Source organism: Pleuronectes platessa, chromosome 10, assembly GCF_947347685.1.
Source record: "Pleuronectes platessa chromosome 10, fPlePla1.1, whole genome shotgun sequence".
Taxonomy (NCBI): Eukaryota; Metazoa; Chordata; class Actinopteri; order Pleuronectiformes; family Pleuronectidae; genus Pleuronectes; species Pleuronectes platessa.
The window spans coordinates 8,508,746-8,528,385 of NC_070635.1; the positions used below are offsets into that span (position 1 = coordinate 8,508,746).

At 42.9% G+C, this 19,640-nt stretch overlaps 4 protein-coding genes across 11 annotated transcripts; 2 read left to right on the forward strand and 2 right to left on the reverse strand.

Moving 5' to 3' along the window:
• Positions 1-1,101: 1,101 nt before the first annotated feature.
• On the reverse strand, positions 1,102-4,697 carry LOC128448809 (C-X-C chemokine receptor type 3). 5 transcript variants are annotated; one of them, XM_053431582.1, is made up of 3 exons: positions 4,233-4,697; positions 3,066-3,418; positions 1,102-2,750 (listed from the first exon to the last, which is right to left on the reverse strand). In XM_053431582.1, exons 2-3 carry the CDS (start codon positions 3,405-3,407, stop codon positions 2,010-2,012), a joined length of 1,083 nt encoding a protein of 360 aa, XP_053287557.1. In that variant the 5' UTR covers positions 3,408-3,418; positions 4,233-4,697; the 3' UTR covers positions 1,102-2,009. The 5 variants fall into 5 exon arrangements, with proteins under 5 accessions (XP_053287557.1, XP_053287555.1, XP_053287558.1 ...); XM_053431580.1 differs by having other exon boundaries at positions 3,066-3,421; XM_053431583.1 differs by lacking the exon at positions 4,233-4,697 and adding an exon at positions 3,624-4,223.
• Positions 4,698-6,377: 1,680 nt separating this feature from the next.
• Positions 6,378-9,300, reverse strand: cxcr3.2 (chemokine (C-X-C motif) receptor 3, tandem duplicate 2). Of its 2 annotated transcripts, none has more exons than XM_053431577.1 (2): positions 8,922-9,300; positions 6,378-8,097 (listed from the first exon to the last, which is right to left on the reverse strand). In XM_053431577.1, exons 1-2 carry the CDS (start codon positions 8,955-8,957, stop codon positions 6,994-6,996), a joined length of 1,140 nt encoding a protein of 379 aa, XP_053287552.1. In that variant the 5' UTR covers positions 8,958-9,300; the 3' UTR covers positions 6,378-6,993. The 2 variants fall into 2 exon arrangements, with proteins under 2 accessions (XP_053287552.1, XP_053287553.1); XM_053431578.1 differs by having other exon boundaries at positions 6,378-8,094; positions 8,922-9,290.
• A 2,349-nt stretch (positions 9,301-11,649) lies between these two features.
• On the forward strand, positions 11,650-13,249 carry cnfn (cornifelin). Its single transcript, XM_053431585.1, has 4 exons — positions 11,650-11,926; positions 12,125-12,250; positions 12,335-12,471; positions 12,578-13,249. Exons 2-4 carry the CDS (start codon positions 12,127-12,129, stop codon positions 12,665-12,667), a joined length of 351 nt encoding a protein of 116 aa, XP_053287560.1. The 5' UTR covers positions 11,650-11,926; positions 12,125-12,126; the 3' UTR covers positions 12,668-13,249.
• A 67-nt stretch (positions 13,250-13,316) lies between these two features.
• tlr21 (toll-like receptor 21) lies at positions 13,317-18,601 on the forward strand. Of its 3 annotated transcripts, none has more exons than XM_053431571.1 (3): positions 13,317-13,412; positions 13,954-14,089; positions 15,134-18,601. In XM_053431571.1, the coding sequence occupies exon 3, from the start codon at positions 15,249-15,251 to the stop codon at positions 18,159-18,161; it is 2,913 nt and encodes a 970-aa protein (XP_053287546.1). In that variant the 5' UTR covers positions 13,317-13,412; positions 13,954-14,089; positions 15,134-15,248; the 3' UTR covers positions 18,162-18,601. The 3 variants fall into 3 exon arrangements, with proteins under 3 accessions (XP_053287546.1, XP_053287547.1, XP_053287548.1); XM_053431572.1 differs by having other exon boundaries at positions 13,340-13,412; positions 13,939-14,089; XM_053431573.1 differs by having other exon boundaries at positions 13,384-13,412; positions 13,855-14,089.
• Positions 18,602-19,640: the final 1,039 nt, after the last annotated feature.

A 19,640-nucleotide genomic window follows, 5' to 3' on the forward strand; every position in this document is an offset into this window, starting at 1 on the left:
TCAGTCTAACTTTATTTAGACGGAAGGAAACGGGTCCCGTCAAGATGTCAGGTTTATATACATTTCTGTGTAACTAGTTTTTGTTTTACTGTATAACCTCAACACCTTTCAGTTTGTGTTTTGCCTGCGATATTTACTGTAGTCATTGTGTTGCTTTCCACTGACTTCTGCATGATTTTCTCCTACAGCATGGTTATAGATATTTACAGATAATAAATAAGGCGGCAGAGAGATGAGAGGGAGGTTTGCAAAGTCCCCTTTTCTTGCCCGTAGGTGTACCGAGCACATTTATGAAAATGGTAATATATATTTACATGCAGCTATTTCAGTGGACGTATCTCTCACCTCACTGACAGGAAATTGAACCAGAAACAAGAAGCAGACGCACATCCTGAAAACGTGTGGTTTCATCGAAAAGGTAACAAGAATTACATTAAGAGTTCAGTGGAAATGTCCCCTGACTCGAGGCGAGTGTTTCCATTTCAACCAAAAAGCATGATAGCTATCAAACAAACTACCTCTGCTTTCCCTCAAAATATGTCTTATCGATAATTTGCATGAGAGGCAAATATTCGGACTGCAGCATGATGTTGGTGATGGTGGAAACATAGCATCAACCGGTGTGTGAGCAGGTTAAACACTGAAGTCATGAAGCTGAAACACTACCGGTCCTCTCACTTTAGGAGATATTGAGTTTGGCTTCAGCCCAGTCAGACACCTCTAGTTTTGTGTGCTGTCAACAAGTTGTAATCTTAACTTTTGTATGTTGAGCAATGTACCAGGGTAACAGGTTTACTACTTATTAACAAATAGCCCCTCGCCTCTATCACAGTTAAGATATATGCTCAAAGGGAAACAGGAAATAACACAACTGTTGCAATGCTTGCGGCTATTAAACTAGAAATGTGACACGTTGCTGCTGCTACAGTCGAGCAGCATTTCAGATCAGACTGCATTCTTCATTTGAGGTGTTGGCACGAGATGAACTTCAACACCTTTCAAGCTACAGCAGAAAGAGGAAGGACAATAGGAAGACTGGGGGAGAGGAAACGGCTTCTTTCATTATGAAATGAATCTACAGCAACAAAAAAAAACACCCAATAGAAAGTACTTTTTATTGCATGTAACATTTACATGTGTTGATATAGTATTATTTTGCCTTGAGACCAGAAATCAGGCCGGCTCGCAGGCTTTAACCTGTAAAGCAGCATGGTGGTAAAATGTGTGTTGTGTTGGGATCTTCAAGATAAGAGTTTATCTAGACTAACTCCTCTGCTTCCCTTTGTTTACCCACCACATTCAACTGCTCTTACAGACAGAGCACGCCACAGTCCTATCTCCACCCTCCTTTGTCTCACTCTGTCACCTGACTAATGACATCAGCACCAGTTCATGTAATCCTGTGTCCCACAGATCACACACATCCATGTTGCAAAACAAAGTAAAAAACAACAGCCGTGCATGGGATCCACTGAAGGAAATTCCCCCGCTGCATCATGACTATAACCAGACATCCACACACTGGTTGCACAATCGTGGAATCCACACAGTCTATACTGCTTTACAAAGACAACATGTAGAATGACTGTTTCATACAGTAACACTGGCAAAAATAAGAGCTTATGTTCCCAAGAGCTTCAGTGATAATGGCATCAGCTTTATGATGATTGTTTAACATCTGAGAAATGTTCACTGACTTTATATATAACAAATCTGAAATATAATAATAATAATGATACGATTAAAAAATATATACCTACATTTAAATCAAATCAATGATTCAGGGTGACAAGCTGCAGTTCTTTAACGATGATTACAAAATAAAAGTTCAACACCATGATGTGGCTCTGAAACTTTCACAGTTAAAGTGCAACATGTATAAATATCTATTTCTCAACATTACACACAACATAGTCCCCGAACAACTCAGACCTAGAACATGACTTAACGTTAAATTTCTCTACCGATGAAACCTTATTCATCTTTGAGTCACACGGTGCTTTTATTTGTCAGCACTGAGGCGACTGCACCTGTTGCTCGACACTCGTCATCGGTTTCATCTCCTCCACCGCCTCCTGACTCTGGTCGGGCCGAGCTTCTTCGCCCACACCCAGCTCGCACAGTGACCCTTGAGATTCATCTGTAGTACATGTCAGCAAGGCCACTGTCCGTTTCCTGAAGTTATCACACAGGCCGAAATAGAGCAGAGGCCTGAGGCAGGCGTGGACGCAGCCCAGAGCGGCTGTGACCATCAGAGCTGTTTTCAGAGAACCATCCAGAGGTTCCTTAGGACCGTTCCTGAAGGTGTCCACAATTAGCGTGATGTTGTACGGCACCCAGCAGAGAAAGAAGACCACCACCAGGGGCAGGAGGACCATGAAGGCAGTCTGCTTGTGGGAGCTTTTCGATCTCTGCTGCAGCCGGAGCAGGACACGGACGCAGCAGAAGATCAGGACGGCTGCAGGCAGCAGGAGGCCCAGTGTGTGGTGGCGCAGGCGGGACAACAGTCGCCCGTTAGTTACTGACTGAGAGTAGTCGTTACGACAAACAGTTCCTTTATCCTCAGTCACAACTGTTAGAAAAATCCAGTCGGGGATGGTGAGGATCAGGGAGATGAACCAGGCGAAGAGGCAGCTGAGATGAGCCGTCGCAGGTTTGTTGTGGGTGAACAGCTGCGTGTTGTGGACGATGGACAGGCAGCGGTCTACACTGATGCACGCCAGCAGAAAGATCCCACAGTAGAAGTTGATCTAAGAAAAACATATAACGGAAAAAATGAACACAGTGAACCAATGTAACACAGAAACGTCCGGCCATAACCTTTCACTCTTCTAATCTGCCCCCGCCCCAACACACTCCCTCTTGCCTTTTCCCAGAAACGAAATGAGGAATGTGGATATCACTGGGGGCGGAAACATCGCTAAATATAATGAACTGTGTCTGCCAGGTCGATTAAACAGGAAATATATTCGCCTACAGTCAAAAACAAATGTGTCCAACTCAGCTTCACTAAACAATATTTCACTTTCAGTCCATTCCAAATCCACACACCAGCCTGTACTTACATTAAAAATAGCTCCACTGATCTTGCACAGCTCAGTCCCAAAGCGCCATCCGTGTTCAGCGGCCTGCACGGCCCTGAGGGGCAGCGTGGCCAGCAGCAGGGCGTCCGCGACTCCCAGGTGGAGGATGAAGATGTCTGAAATGCTCCAAGATCTTCTCTTCTGTATAAGAATAACCAGGAGCAGCACGTTCCCCAGTTGACCGACAACCATCACGGCGGAGTACAGCAGCGGGATCAACACGGCCTGGCTGCCCTCCGATTCGTCGTCCGGCTTATACTCATAGTCCTTATCATAATCGTAGGTCCCGTTCTGGCTCAGAAATCCACCAAGATCCACGTCCATGTCTGCTTCTTCTGCTGTGGAGGGAAGACGGGTTAAAAAAAGAGAGGAATCAATCAAACTGCAGCGCTTCAGAGGCTTTAGGTGTAAGAAAGATCAGCTCGTTCCCTGCTCTCTCACTCTCTCTCTCTGTGTGTGTGTATCATCAGCTTAAGTGAAGTCTGTAAAATCTCTCCTCGGGAAGCCCGGCTGACGCTTTATAAACATGAGCTAACTCACATGGTGCGATGTCACTGGATGAAGCAACTGTGGAGTGGATCGAAAAAGACAGCTAAGTTCCCCCTAGTCTCTGTCTCACACACACACGCACACACACACACACACACACACACACACACACACACACACACACACACACACACACTATTAAGTCCCACCTTACCACTAACCATAAGCAAGACCTCAGAAGATACGTTTTACCTAATTGGGACCAGGGTCAAAAAAAGGTCAATGTTTATGCTGAAAAGGGCCCTTTAGAGCCAACACACATACACACACACAGACACACACACACACACACACACACACACACACACACACACACACACACACACACACACACACACACACAGACACACATCCTTAATAGGACATTGCCTTGACTTCCCTTCAATGTGGACAGCCTAACCACACACACAAACAAACACACACACACACACAGAGAGTATAAAGCCATTTTACGCACAGTGCCAGTGAGTTTTTTTCCTAGGACGAGATAAGACACATTTCTTATGACGAAGAGACGTGTCACATCATGAAGCAGTTTGGAGACGGAGACAGGAAACCGAAAGAGATACAGAAAAGGCTTAAACAGATAAAATCTCAAACCTCGAGATGTGACCGGAGCTGCAGAGCGAACGACGAGAAGTGATCAGAGGAGAAAGGGGGGGGGGGGGGGGTCAAGACTCCCTCGCTGTTCTCGGACCCAAACTCCAGCAACTGTCGCGCGTCTGTCACCTCCTCCAGCCGGACAACGCACGAGAGCTTCCGCCTTGTTTACGCACGCACGTGAGGAAGCGACACCACTTCTCCCGGAGGTGTGATCGTGTTTCTGTTTCTGAACGAGCGGAGGTTGGATGCGCCCACAGAAAGAAGAAGAAAAACAACACTACAGGGGAACGTGAGAAGCGGATGATGGAGGAAGTTGCGCTCACCACCCGCTGGAGGTTGTCACAACTCGGACGCGCCTCACGCACGCGTACTGGGCTTCCAGCGGTCTTATGTTTGTCCGGGTCTGTGGCAACGTGCACTTCGGGTCTGCGGCTCGGTCACTCCGCTCACAAGCTGCCACCTCTGCACAACACAACTCAATCACCGAGTTTTTCAAAATAAAACTCGTAGTCCAATTTGCCGAGGCTACAAATGGAAATCTTATAAGTAAAACGCCTGCACAAACTATAAGATTCTTTAGTTTACAGTAAAACGCAAAGAAAATAATAAAATGGCGCAGCCTTCATTGTCTAGGCTCAAGAGGTAGTACACAGGTGCTATATTTTGAAGGCTTTATTACTGTACTTCCGCTTTCTCACTTTTTCTGACTTGACGCAACTGGACACAAAGCAGTCAAACAATGAGCCGCAGTGAGGGCCACGGTCCACTAGTTGGCGCTGCTGTACACGTGTTTCAATAGAGTGAACATTATAGATGGAACACGAGGGTTGATCCAACCTGCAGGGCATTAACATCATCCATCCTTATCGGTACTTTGCATTGACTTCCAATCATTGTGGACTGTCAAAACAAAATACCTAATAATTACAAAAATAATACTCATAATTATATTAAAACTACTACTATTACTACTAATGATAATAATAAGTCAATAAAATCAGCTCAAGTTTTTTCCACCCTGTAAAAACTTAAGTAAGAAAACTAGGTAGTACCATATTGACCGGGCTTACTTTACCTTTTCCACCTCTTCATTCATCTGAAAGTTTTTGACTCATGAGAGAGACACATAAAATACACTGATATACACTGATGGATTGATAAAGTGACACTTTCTAAAAAAATAAAAAAGCAGTGTGTACCTATTTGCGGCCTCTTATCGTGTGTCATGAGTCAATGTGTCGAGTTGTGCGGTTTCCTCAATGGAGATTTTTCTTATCTGAAACTCTGAAAAGATTTGTTTGTAAAGAAGATCACAGAAAAACAATAAAAACAGATTTCCACAAACCTTGGTGGGGGGGGATGAGGTCAGGGAGGAACCAGTTAACCTTTGGTTTGGGTTCAGATCGGGGAGCCGATCCAGGATTTTGAATTTCCTTTAACATTCTGAAAAAAAATAACTGGCATTTTTAGGGAACTGATATCTGTGAGTATGTGACATTTTGTGCAGCTTGACAGAATTTAAGGGAACTGTGGGGCCCTGGTGGAGGGATCCGCTCTGCTGAGGCCCGAAGAGGTCAAATCTTACAATAAACCGCTTTCACAATAAAGATTACATTAGTGAGAGAGAAACGAGAAGTTAACACAATAGTCATGCGTCACTTACAACACTACACACAGTAATACAATAATACACCATTGTAGAATCTCTTCTGAGTAGTGAGTTCTTACTTTTGATTGTGTGGGTATCATTTGTTGACAATATGTATGTATAATTACTAATGGGGTATTTTTATATTGCTTTCTCACTACTTTTACGTAATATAGTACTCTGTACAATTATGTATATTATGACATAATTATGATGTATAATACACTGTATTCAATACTCTCAGACTGAACTTCACATGCTGCATTTCTAATCTAACATTTGTTGCTGCCTTGTGAGCAAACAACACAAACTTTACTTTTCTGGATACGCGTTTTTAATACTGTCCCAGTGGCTCAGAGCCAGGTGAGCCTCTCTGTCTCAGCATCACTCCCAGTTCAATAGCTGCACACTTAGACTCCTTATTATGTGCAGGAAGTCAGTGCATGAACGAAAGCTGGCTGTAAACCCGCGAAGAAACTACCATGAAATGTTGATGCACACACACACCGGACACTTTGTTTTTATTACAAAATATTTATTATACAAATCTTTGCATACCTCACAAAGGGATTGGGTTTGTAATGTCACACATACAAAATATTTAAGTTATTTTCTCTTTGGAGCAACGAGTTAGATCAACAATTTTCTCGGTTTTATCAGCTGCAAACTAAAGTAGATACTGATGAGAAGAGAATCTGCTGAGGACGTGAGATATGACCACAGGCGGCAGCTTTAATGCTGAGCAAGCTTTTGTGTGAGTATGAAGAAATCTGGATATTTCACTGAATTTCACCAATGGACACAAAAGTTCTCACAACCATTGACAGGAGGTGACGCTCTGTTGTTCTCTTCGTCCCGCTCTCACTTCATGATTTTACGACAGTATTCTTGGAAGAAAGAAGAAACAATATGTTGTAGCTGCACGTGTAACCAATTGCAACGTGGCAAAGAAACACATCGAAGAAACTAAGATGGTAGAAAAGTTTTAGGGCAGAAAACTTTTAGCCCCTGAGAACATTTCAACAGTACATGTTTTTCATATAGTCCCTCCTTTCCTTTCATGGAATCCGTCACATATCTCCCTCTTTCTTCTGGTCTCTCTAACCAGTGTCACACCATGACAGAGATGGAGGTGTTTTCACTTTCTGCTGAGCTGAACGAGCACGTCGGCCTCCTGGGCCTCCTCGGCTTCCATCCCTCCATCCCCAGCCGGCCTCTCGGTCCCAGCAGGCCCTTGAACATCCTCACCAGCTCCCTCCTGAACTTCACCCCCACGAAGCCGTACAGCAGAGGGTTGAGGGCGCAGTGCGACAGACCCAGACTCTCCGTGATCAGAGTCCCAATGTCCACAACGCGGCCGAACTGGCAGCCTCCGGCCACCATCCCCAGCTTGTGCAGACTGTCGGCCAGCTGGAAGCAGTTGTACGGGGCCCAGCAGATGACGAACACAGACACCAGGGAGATGATGAGGCGGAGGGACTTGCGCCTCTGGCGGCGGGTGGCATTGCACAGGGACCTGAAGATGCGGATGTAGCAGTAGAGCATGACCAGCAGAGGGAGCCCGAAGCCCAGAACCACACTGACCATCTGCAGCCCCACCTGCCACTGTGTGGAGTTATCCTCAAACCACATGTGACACAGGAGCACACTATGCTGGCCCGAGGGGTTCACACTCATCACCTGTTTAAAAATAATGTCCACCCCACTCAGGCCCAGGCAGACCACCCAGATGAGGGCGCACACAACCTGGGCATGTACGGTGTTGCGCCTCCAGCCGGAGCTGACGGCATGGACGATGGACAGGTAGCGGTCGAAGCTGATGCAGGCCAGGAAGAGGATGCCACTGTATCGGTTCAGTGAGAAGAGGGCGCCAGAGATCTTGCATGCTGCCAAACCGAACACCCACTGGTGAGCCCACTGCACGGCGAACATGGGCAGGGTGAAGGCCAGCAGGAGGTCGGAGATGGCCAGGTGGAGGAGGAAGGTGTCGGTCAGGGAGAAGGCGCATGCCCCGCCGCTCTGCGATTTTCGGTAGCGTCGGATCACACACAGCACCAGCACGTTGCCCACGACAGCCAGCAGGAACACCAGGGTGTACACGACGGGGGAGTACCTCTGTGCAAAGCCGTAGATGTCCCCCTGCAAGCACGGCGCTGCATGGGTCCTGCTCGTTTCAGAGGACGAGGAGTTGTCCTCGTCATAATCATAGTCCTGCTGACAGGAGAGAGAGACGGTCTCAAGCTTGGCGGAGATGGTTCAAGAAAAGCTCAGTTCACTGTTAAGTTAATTTAGTTGAGCCTCGATGAGGGCGCCTTTGACATGAAGGTCATACAGAGCCAATCAAAAAGCAACATGAAGATAATTCATGTATAGATATCAATTGATGAACCGTCCTCCTAACACATCTGGTAAAGGACAGAGTTTACAATCTGTCAACTAGAGAGAGAAGGAAATACCAAAAGTAATGTTTAACGTTTTCCTACAAAAGAAAAAGTCTGCGGCAGTATAAAGTGTAATAAAGGTATTGGCAGTAATAGTAGTTAATGTTGGCAGGCCCATTGTATATCTAAGTAATTGAAATCCACATCCACCACACTGTGGCTGCACCCAGACTCCTGGATCTGAACTATGTCTACTGGTGAGATGTGATGATGCACTGGATGATGGCAGCTGATCCTGGACTTTTATTATCAACAAGACTGCTTGATAAACAATATGTCTACTCAGATACCCTGCCAATAACTCCTCAATTTATTTACTTTCCATTATGTTACAAACTGTTTATTCTATTCAACGTTGTTATACTTTTATTTTGGCTTATTTTCTCAGTTACACGTGTCATCTATTGCACTTCTGTCCGCCCGGGGAGAGGGATCCCTCACATGTGGCTCTCTGAGGTTTCTTCCTTACTCACTATGAGGGTTGAGAACAGAGGATGTCTCACCTTCTTAAGCCCTATGAGACAAATTGGGATTTGGTAATATGGGCTGTACCTATACAATTTGACTGATTTGATTGATTGATATTCTTGTACTCACCCAGTAATCCTCTGTGGTTGGTGTGACCTGATCCATAGTTGTAGCAGAACAACCGAAACCCTCCGAGAGTCCTCAAAGCACCACCTGCTCTTACACACATTAGGGAAGCATCCCCTTTTTGGTCTATCTCTCCGTCTGCACTCGTCCAGATGAGGTGGGGATCAGAAAGGAGAAGTCAACATTTCAGGAACCGAATCCTCACACATTGTAGGCAGATGTAGCTATATAGTAGGAATGCGTGACTGTCTCAGGGGAATTATGACATCTATTTTTTAAATATGGCTGCAGCCAGCTGGGGCAGACAGGCAGTACGTGACTGGTGACCTCAATGTGGAAAAAAAAACATCTATTTTTTGCAATGTGAACCCACAGGCAGTTTTCGATACTTTGACATATACTTTGAAATGCTCACATAAAGGGAACCAAGAGGCAGAAATTGATTTGACAAAATAATCCACGAAAGGAGGAGAAGTGAAAGTGCTTTGTTAGCAGGAATTTCACAGTGTCCCCTATGTTATTTTCCCTGTTTTGATTTGTTATGGCCTGCACGTAGACTGTTGTTGAAACGTGGTGCTAACCCGACAGGAGTTGTTAGATTTGGTCAAGAGTTTTACAAAGCTTAAAAATATGTGCGACGTTTGTGTTAAGACAGTATTGGATCATAAAAATACTTTCTGGATGCAAACTATCACGCTGATGCAGGACACAACATTAGTTAAAGGTTAGATTCCCTTAAACAGAACACAACAGGAAATCCGAATGGTTAAAAATATACTAACAGATACATTAACATGATTATATGATGGTAAGGATGGTTTGGACATTCAGTAATAATGATTTCACAGTTTTTTGCAGATGCCTGATAAGCAGAAACGCCAAAGTCTGGAACTGCATTTTGTGTCCACAATGCAAATATTTTATTCACTTTGAAAGTTAAGGAGAAGATTTTAGAGGGAACTAAATAGAAAATATGTTCAAGAGATGTTGAAACCAGCTCGTTCAGTTTTACAATATAATTTCTCTAAAAGAAGTAATGTGTTAGTGTCAGAGGAACTGACGGCACTTGTGGTTTTATCTGTCTTGACCATGCGTCTTCTGGTAAATTATATTATTGTGCAACAGTTGTTTCTCTTCCTTCTGACATGGTCTGACCTATTGAAGGACAATGCATTAAACATACCACAGAAACCTATTGCTCTAGTTAGTTGTTGATGTATGTTCAGTTTACTAAATGTGAGATTCAATCCAAAGTGACTACGTGCAAGTCATTTCCACTATTGCAATATATCAAGCTCCCTTACAAACTGCAGATCCTCTAAAATACTAGAGCCAGTTATGTTTGAGAAAGACAAATTTAATGAATATTGCAAAAAGGTAAATCCTTGTGTTTAATGTTGATATTATCTTTACCTCCACATCTTAGTCTCCAGTCTTGCACAACCAATTTGCAATAATTATTCCTAAAACCAAATAGAATTGAAAGCCTTCATTGTCATTGCATCAAAGAAAGCAGTACGACAAGATCAGAGATGCTGGTGCTGAAAAAAAGTGCAAATGTATCAATATATATGATTATTAAATAAGATAATTTAAGAAATCCTTATTACACCACATAAGGAATAGGCTCAACCAGTGGTGTGACCTAAAAAAAGTCACTCACAGACTACAAGTCCTTGAAACCCATAACAAATACATGGCATCAGTAAAAAGAAGTTATGGCAGAAGAAGATTATTATACCTTTATTTTGATCTATTAAGAGGCCCCCGGGGAATTCAGACAGAACATAAAGAGTGTGGAGCAGCATTAAATAAATGTTTTAACCAGGTAGTGAAATATTTACAGATGTATGATTGCCTAGTGAGCAGCACAGGTATAAAAGTCAAGATTCAGAGATAGTGTTTGTTCCAGTCGAGCCTATAAAAGTAGTGAGCCCTGGGTTGGGCCAGGACTTTTATGGAAATACATCTTGTTAACTTTTTATGTTTTTATCTTGTGCAATTCCGAAATTTGATGCATCACCAATGTTTGTGTTTCTTATCATTTGTAGCTTGTTTGTTTCTGTACCTTATGTAGCTGCTCTATGGCTGAAACTGTGCTATTTTTTGTTGGATTTTTGTGCTTTTAATTTTGTTTTTTAATTTTTGGCAGAATAACACTAATGTAGTGCTTTGGATTTAATTTGAATAGGAATTATGTCTTTTTATTACCTCCACCAAGGAGGTTATGTGTTCGTCAACTCGATGAAAGAAATCAGGCATGTTTAGGGGTCTGATATTTATGAGTGTTGGTGATTTGACGTAGATTCAAGTAAAATTCTGAATCTCATGAATTAAAATGTGGTTTTATATACACAGACTGTTGGGCCTTAGCGGAGCTACACACTCTTCTGTGTGCCATTCTACTTATATTTATGCATATTGAACCTGTTTTGACCGTGTTATGTATAAACTCCACCCTAATGTTGAGCTAGCTGGCTCAGATAACATTAAAACAAAAAAACATATGTTCTCTAACCTCTCATCTTATGTAACCCCAGCATGCACGTGCTGGTAGCTACCCAGTGGTTTCTATTGAACTGTGTGTACCTCCGGATATACCACACAAATACACACAAGAAGAAAGGCCGAAGTATTGTTGCGCAAACCTTGTTCCCTGCACTAAAGGCGAACCCTAGTTTATAAACGGCTACAGTACAAACAGCCTCTGCATACCAGCTTTGTTCTTCAATTACTGTGCGCTGATAAAAAAACGCGTCACGTCAGGTGGACCCTTTAGAAAGCTGTAATACGCCCCAAAAACAAACATTTAACTTTTGTATTCACAGGGTGTTTGCACCAGGCTAAATGCTCATTGTGTGTCTGGTCATATCAGTAGAAACTGATCTCAGACATATGACTGATGTCACAATGGGTATAAGAGCTGTGGCCAGGCCCTCGCCCACCTGTTCCTGGGCCGGTGACCGTCGACACTGTCAGACCACAGCAACCTCAGGAGGAGAGATCAGGTGAGGTTTTGTGAAGCAAAGTTTGCTCCAAGCTGAGGGGGTTCAGTCCTGATTCACAGCAGACGCTTCAGGCTTTTTATTCAAATCATTTATCCTCAATAATTCCACTAATTTATTGCTATAAGTGAAGTAAACTTAATTGTTTTTGGGGCTGGAATGGAAACCTGCAGAGGCCTAAAATCCCTTTTCTTCTTGCAGCGATGGCGTTCCAGTCCAATGTGATCAGCTCGCAGCCTCAGGTCTCAGTCACCCAGTACACTGTGTCTCCTGGAATGTCGGATTGGAGCTCAAATGTGTGCGACTGCTGTGATGACTGTGGAATCTGTACGTGATTTGACGTAGACGAGCAGAAATCAGCCGTCACTGTGAAATGCATTCCAGTCTGACACCGTTGTCTTTGCCCTGCAGGTCTTTGTGCCACATTCGTCCCGTGTATTCTTGGCTGTAAGGTGGCTCAGGACAATGGGGACAGCTGCTGCATCCCCTTCCTTCCTGGTGCGATGATAGCTCTGAGGACGAGCATCCGCAGCAGACACCACATTCAAGTAAGTGTGCTTTGAGTGTGCTTTACCCTAAGTAATCCCCCCCCTCCCCCCCCCCCCCTCCGCGATAATGGTCCCAAGTTTATTTTGCCTGTTCCTTTCCCCCCAGGGCTCAGTGTGTGATGACTGGGTTGTCATGGCCTGCCTGCCTCTGTGTGGACTGTGTCAGATGGCCCGGGAGCAGAAGATGAGAAGATAAAAGAATCTATAAATAAGAAGGCACTTGTGGAAAACGTTCATTTCTTGGTCTGGACACCAGTTCTCCATCTCACATTCCAGTTTGCTTTATTCACACAAGTTTTCAACATAATAATAATAGCTGTAAGATCAGACTGAACTGCAATTTTATTTGTCTTTATTATTTTGTACTAATATACTATATACTGTATCTAATATACATATTTATACACATCACAGGTGTGGGCAGGTTTTCAGTGAGTTGGGAGAAAATAAATATTTCATTAGGCCTAAACCTTTACACCGAACCAACGTCTCTCATGTCCAGTTAAACAGCGACTCACTGTGTTGAAATTGTCTTCATGCAACAAACTGGCGAACAAATGAAGAAGGAAAGGCGGATCTTCACACTTCAGTGTGACGCAACAAGTTTATTGTGGTGAATTTACAAGAGTTAATACTTTTGAATATATTAGTATCAGAATATTGTTCCCATTGCATATTAGTAACATGTTCATCAATTAATACAGAAAATAAATATGATGTATTTAATGGCAAATGCATTCAAACAACAGTGTTTCAATAAAACTTTGTTGGATTATCATGTTGGGACTTTTTCTTTTTTTGTTGCTATGACTTAATATGGAAGGAGAGGGAAGGGTTGTACCCGCCTTCCTCTTTCTAGTTTTCGTGAGAATCTAAAATGATCACGGTGCAAGGAAGCTTTTGATGAAGCAAGGTCAGCTGAGAAACAATCCACTGAGCAGGTAAGACTGACATTGCAAAACACTGCGATTGAGTGTCATTTCTTTTACATATTCTATGTACAAATTTTCTGTATTTTTATTTGATATCATTCTTCTATTTTCTATTTTAACATCTTCTTCCTTCTGACCTCATCTGCTGCTGTAACAAGAGAATTTGCCCAGCGTGAGATCTATCAAGTTTAGCTTAATATGTGAAGTAAGATATTTAGTGATGGTTTTTCTCGTCACGCCAAAATGAAAACAGTTACGTTAGAGATTAACTTGAGGATGACAAAACACACATTTCAAAGAGGGTTGAATTAGAAACGTATGGGAGAATATTCGTGACAGATACTGTTTGTTATAATGTTTATCCAAGTATATCAACCGTTTGATAGCATGTTTTTAACAGTGTCACATGTAAATCTAAATGAAGTGATATGCGTGTCTGGGGGAGGATTAGGAGGAACTCAAGAGCGGAGAGAAAAGGGATATGAAAACACTAAAGAAGAACCGAGTTAACCTCTGTTTTTGAACATTTCTCTAGAAACACCTCATCCAGCTGTGCCATCCCAGGTGAGGACGACGGGTTGCTTTAAGGAACCTGGAGACAGCGGAGCTCGGTTCTGGGTGAGATGCAGAAACATCAGCGAGCAGCGGCTTGAATTGCAGGTGCAGCGCAGACCATCATAAAAAGGGTATTTGTATTTTGTATTTTAAGACTCAATGTCATTTCTATCTTGTTCAGTTTTGTAATGTTTCGGACTTTATAGACGGTAAAAATGTATTTTCGTCTTTCAAATAATTATTTGAGATACAAACAGGATGTAATGCATACAATTATAATGATATATTATCAGCGTTTGGAGAACTTTACCATTCTAACATAAACCAATTAATACCTATAACATTTTAGAGAGGATATCCTTGTCCTTTAAAGCAGGGGTCTTCAACATTTTTCAGACCAAGGCCCCAAAGCTGGTGAAGAGATGGAGCAGGGACCCCATACTATATATATTGTATAAAATTGTGTTTTATATTAAACTGGGCCTATTGCCATGTATAATCATAGCTACCCTGTTATTGTGCATTCAATACTAAACTATTCAAATATTACACAGGTTCATATATTCATGTTTTTAATTTAAACATGTGCAAGGTACAGGTGGCCATGCCACTGCCATTTATAAACATACATCTTGGATACAACACTGAGCTATTACAATAATTCAGAGATTCATGTTTTTATTTTAAACATACATGTAGAGGCAGTGAATCCTCAAGCCTTAGTGAGATGTCGGAACCTGATGGGTAGCACACAACCTATCTAACCTTGGACGGATGGAGGTTTATCAGGCAGAGGGTCATATCAGCCTCACAATTTGTTGGATGCATGTTAATGTCTATTTAAAGACATTTCAATTTGTGGGGGAAAAATTGATTGAAAAAAAATTTAAAACAAAAAAATTGTCTCAACCAAGAATGTCGTGACCCCCCTGTAGTACCTCCGCGGACCCCTTGTTGAAGACCTCTGCTTTAAAGGTACAGGGACACTGTAAAATGTGCAGTATGAATGGTGATATGTGTACATTACATATAGGATTGTGGGAAGAGGTTTGTAAAAGTACTTCCTGCTTAGAAAGGAAGAATATTCAAGTCCTGTTGTCCTGGTTTGAAACCGTAAGTTTCAATTCCCTCATTCAACATGACGTGATGTGTTATTTCCTCCTCTCTATCTTCAGATACCTGTGCCATCAACAAATCAACGACCCAGAGTTCTCTCCCACAGATACAAGCAAACCAAATCAAAAGAGACAGAAGATTCAAAGGCGTTTTTCTGGACTGAAAGAAGAGAAAATGTCCCGACTCACTCATCAGTTCTTGTCGGTTGCACTTATGCTGGGTGCTGCTCAACTCATCAGATGTTACAGCTTTAACAACTGCATTGCTGACGCATACTCAAAGGGAGAAGGCTTCAAATGCATCAACCGAAAGGCAAAAAACATATCTGCCATTATAAGGGATCTGCCGTCATCTGTCACCAATCTCAACGTCTCACTTAATCAACTGCGGGACATTCCCGACCACAGCTTTAAGCATCTGCCAAATCTTCAGAACCTCAGATTAGATCAGAACCACTTGATAAACATCAGTCAACAAGCTTTCCTTAACTTGAATCAACTTCACTCCCTCAATTTGTCTTTCAACAACATATCCCAGCTCGACCCGCTTGTGTTTAAGGGTCTTCACAACCTCACCTTTCTCTCGCTGACCAACAATACATTAAAGCAGCTTCCTGAGGGACTTTTCTCTTCCAATCTCAATCTGACCACTTTAATCATGGGGCAAAACCTTCTGATGAATTTCTCCGGGATCGTCGAGTCAGTGTCAAATCTGACGAATCTAGAGACACTGGACCTTTGCTTTAACAGTTTGACCTCCCTCAGCCACGCAAATGCGTCACTACCCACATCCCTCAAAAAATTGTATTTGTGTAGAAATCAACTGACCACGTTAGGATGTGAACGTTCATTTCTGGTGTACATTAGACTTCTAGACTTGTCGTACAATTTCATGCTCCCAACGGTGGCTTTTCAGGGAGTGAACTTGAAACATTTGAATTGTTTGCGTTTGCGTTCAACGAGTGTCAAGGTAGTGGAGTTCTTAAATACCAGTGACATCGATGCAAGACGCGTTGATTTCTCTGGCACAGGTCTGACAAATGACAGCCTGCTCACAGAGCTGTGCACGTTGTTAAAAAGAAAAGTGAAAAAGATCAAAAATTTGCGGCTGGGTAGTAATTCTATTAGCAGTCTTACCAACAACACTCTGTGCCATTGTCCTGAAATCACAAGGTCTCTGGATCTATCTCGCAATAAACTGAGAAAAACAACTTGCCTTACATTCCTCGATAGACATAGGGACATAAAGATCCTTAATGTGGAGCATAACCTTCTCTACTATCTCAATTCCTGTCAAAACCATACCAAGATTCACGTCCAAGAGCTGAGCTACCGTTACAACCGCATCCTCTCAGTGAAGGCTTCTGCTTTCTATAATGTGCCTTATATCAAGAAGCTACTACTTAACATAAACTCAATCGCTTTTCTGCATCGTTATGCTCTCAAAGGGCTCAGCCAGCTTGAGAAACTCCGCTTGGACAACAACCTCTTAACTGATTTGTTTAAAGAGAACTTTGAAGATAATGTCAAACTGAAAACCCTTAACCTCCGCAACAATCGTATTTCTGTCATCTTCAATTCGACCTTCCTCATGCTCAGGAATCTGACTATATTGGACCTCGGAGGCAATAAGATCTCTCATATTAAGCCGTCAGGTCTGGATGGACTCATAAGTCTGTCCAAACTGTATCTAGATGGAAACAACCTCCGACAGGTTGACTCTTCCCTCTATCATGTATTTCAAGATACGCTCACAACGCTCGATCTACAGAGTAATCGAATTCGTTTCTTAACCGAAAATAAGGAGTCACCATTTAAGAATCTCAGCAGGCTCAGTGATTTGAAATTGGATAGGCAGCGGCCTTATGGCATGACTATTTTACCCCGCACTTTTTTCCGTGGCCTGCACTCACTGAGATCCCTGTATCTGACCTACAATAATCTCTATGATATTTCCCCGGATGTGTTCGATGATCTGACAGGCTTGCGTTTCCTCAACCTGGACAGCTGCTGTGTCGGGGTGATAAAACTACGTCCAGGAGTGTTCAAAAATCTGAGAAATTTGACCGAATTGGTTGTAGAAAATATGGGCATTCAGAACTTCTCAAAGCAGGTTTTCGGGAATCTTACACGGTTACGCAGGTTGCAGATGAACCGCAATGTGATGCAGAGTATTCCTGTGGATGCACTACAAAGTCTACCTAACCTCGACTACCTTGACATACGCAATATTCCTTTAAGCTGCACCTGCAAGAACATCTTGCTGCAAAATTGGACACGATACGACCCAAATGTCCAGGTAGTCTATCTGTACAATCTGCTGTGCCAATCTGATCCATCGATTAAATTCTACAACTTTGACACCAAAGTTTGTTTCATAGATCTAGGTGAGTACATGTTCTTCAGCACAGCAGCTGTGCTCTTCCTGTTCACAGTCTCTCCTCTTCTTTATGTCAAACTCTATTGGAAATTCAAGTACAGCTACTATGTGTTCCGTTCCTGGTTTAGTGAGCAGTGGCGCAGACTCAGGGAGGAGGAGGAAAACTGTAAATATGATGCCTTCATTTCCTACAATTCCTCTGATGAACAGTGGGTCATGGATCAGTTAGTGCCCAACCTGGAGGGAAATGGATCGTCTTTTAAACTTTGCCTACATCACAGGGACTTTGAACTGGGCCGCGATATCGTGGACAACATCGTCTCTGCCGTTTACAGCAGCCGGAAAACTATTTGTGTGGTGAGCAGGAATTTCCTACAAAGCGAGTGGTGTTCCCTGGAAATCCAGCTCGCCAGCTACCGACTCTTCGATGAGCACCGAGACGTTCTTCTGCTCGTGTTTCTGGAGCCGATCTCGGAGAGGAAGCTGTCATCCTATCACCGCATGAGGAAAGTCATGCTAAAAAAGACCTATCTGCAGTGGCCGGGCTCAGACTGCACCGATCCAACGCAGGCCCAAGACCTGTTCTGGAATCAGCTACGTAGGGGGATAAGGATGGAGAGCAGACTCGAGACAGAAGACAGCACCAAATGTGATGATAAAGCTGAACATTTAGAGACATCAGATGAAAAATGTTACTTGCTACCTTAAAACACAATGCTTTAAATTGAAATTTAAGAGGTAAACCCTTCAGCATGTTAAACAAATAATGAATTAATGTTGTAGCGAGAGGGTCACGAGAATATCTGAATATCTGAATGTACAGTGTGATGCATTGTAGATCAACAAAAAAGTAATTTTTATTAGCATGAATCAGCATTGTCATTTAACATCTGGTTATCAGAATAGCTTTATTTTGTGTATTTTATTCGCTATATTTGAAGCTTGGCTTTCCTCTATTGTACAATTGCACAAAGTGTTTTCTTCCATGTTAATGCAGCCCATATACAAAAGGAATAACTGAATAATTTTCACAATAGCACAGCCTTTGCAAATAATATTCCTCTGTACAGAATTTCCCATTATAGCACATGTGTTAATGAAGACGTGCTCTGTAAATTAAAACAATGCTCCAGAGATGCAGACAACTCCTAATCGTGTGTTTCTTTATCTATTGAACAACACAAATGAATAAAAGAGCAAACTTGAGATAACAACTATTGTTATGACTTTCAGTGCTAAAAATGCCACCACACAAACAAACTAATATTTTCAACGTCCGTGAAAAAGATAAACATTTTGTTTAGTTGGTCAAACAAACAACTTGTCAAGGACACATCAGTACAGTTTCATAGGTGGGAAGGACCAGAGCTCAGGGCTTGGTAAAGAGGAAAGACGAGGTGCTGGGCCTCTTTCTAGCAGGTGAGAGGGGGGGTAGTGGATCATGTCTGTGTGGTAGGAGCTGATGGGAGGGCCAGTTAACGCGGGTCTGGATTGGTTGAAAGGCTGGAAAATGCTGCTGGGATTAGGATGGTGAATTTGGGAGGAGAAGGAAGGAGTGAAAGAAAATCTATCGGTGTGAAACGGGTGTTGCTCTTGGGGAAAGTGCATTGGCCCTGCTGAGTGTCTATCTATCAGCTGTGTTTGATAAGGAAAGAGGGGCTTAGTGTCGTTATACTGAGGCCCACAGCTCTTCTCTCTGAATCCTCTGGTGTGGTCACTAATGCTGTTATCAAAGGGATCAAAAAGGACAGACTCTTTGCATTTAGTCCTGTTGAGACCGACATCCCATTGCTGAGATGCTGAGGCTTTGTCTCCCCAGCACGAGGTGGGAGAGGACGTGAACAAATAATCACGTTCAACGTTCATGCGGAACTCGGGACAGGAACTCAGTCTGAGGATATCGTCCGAAGGCCTGGCAGAAGAATCCACAGAGCTCTTCAATGAGTCAGCGTTCTACACAAGAAACACCAGAGAGCGTTTTATTCCAAACATTGTCTGATGATTATAAAATAAAGGAGTACAGCTGGGGCCTATATGAAACTGATTTAAATGTGAGAGTGGCAGTTTAAACCTACCCCTTTGCGGCTCTGCTGTGGCTGCAGACTGGACTTCAGGGTAAAATGCTTGCTTCTCCTTTCTCTCAAGGCTGTGGTGTCAGAACATGGCACACCAACCGCGTCGGCTTGA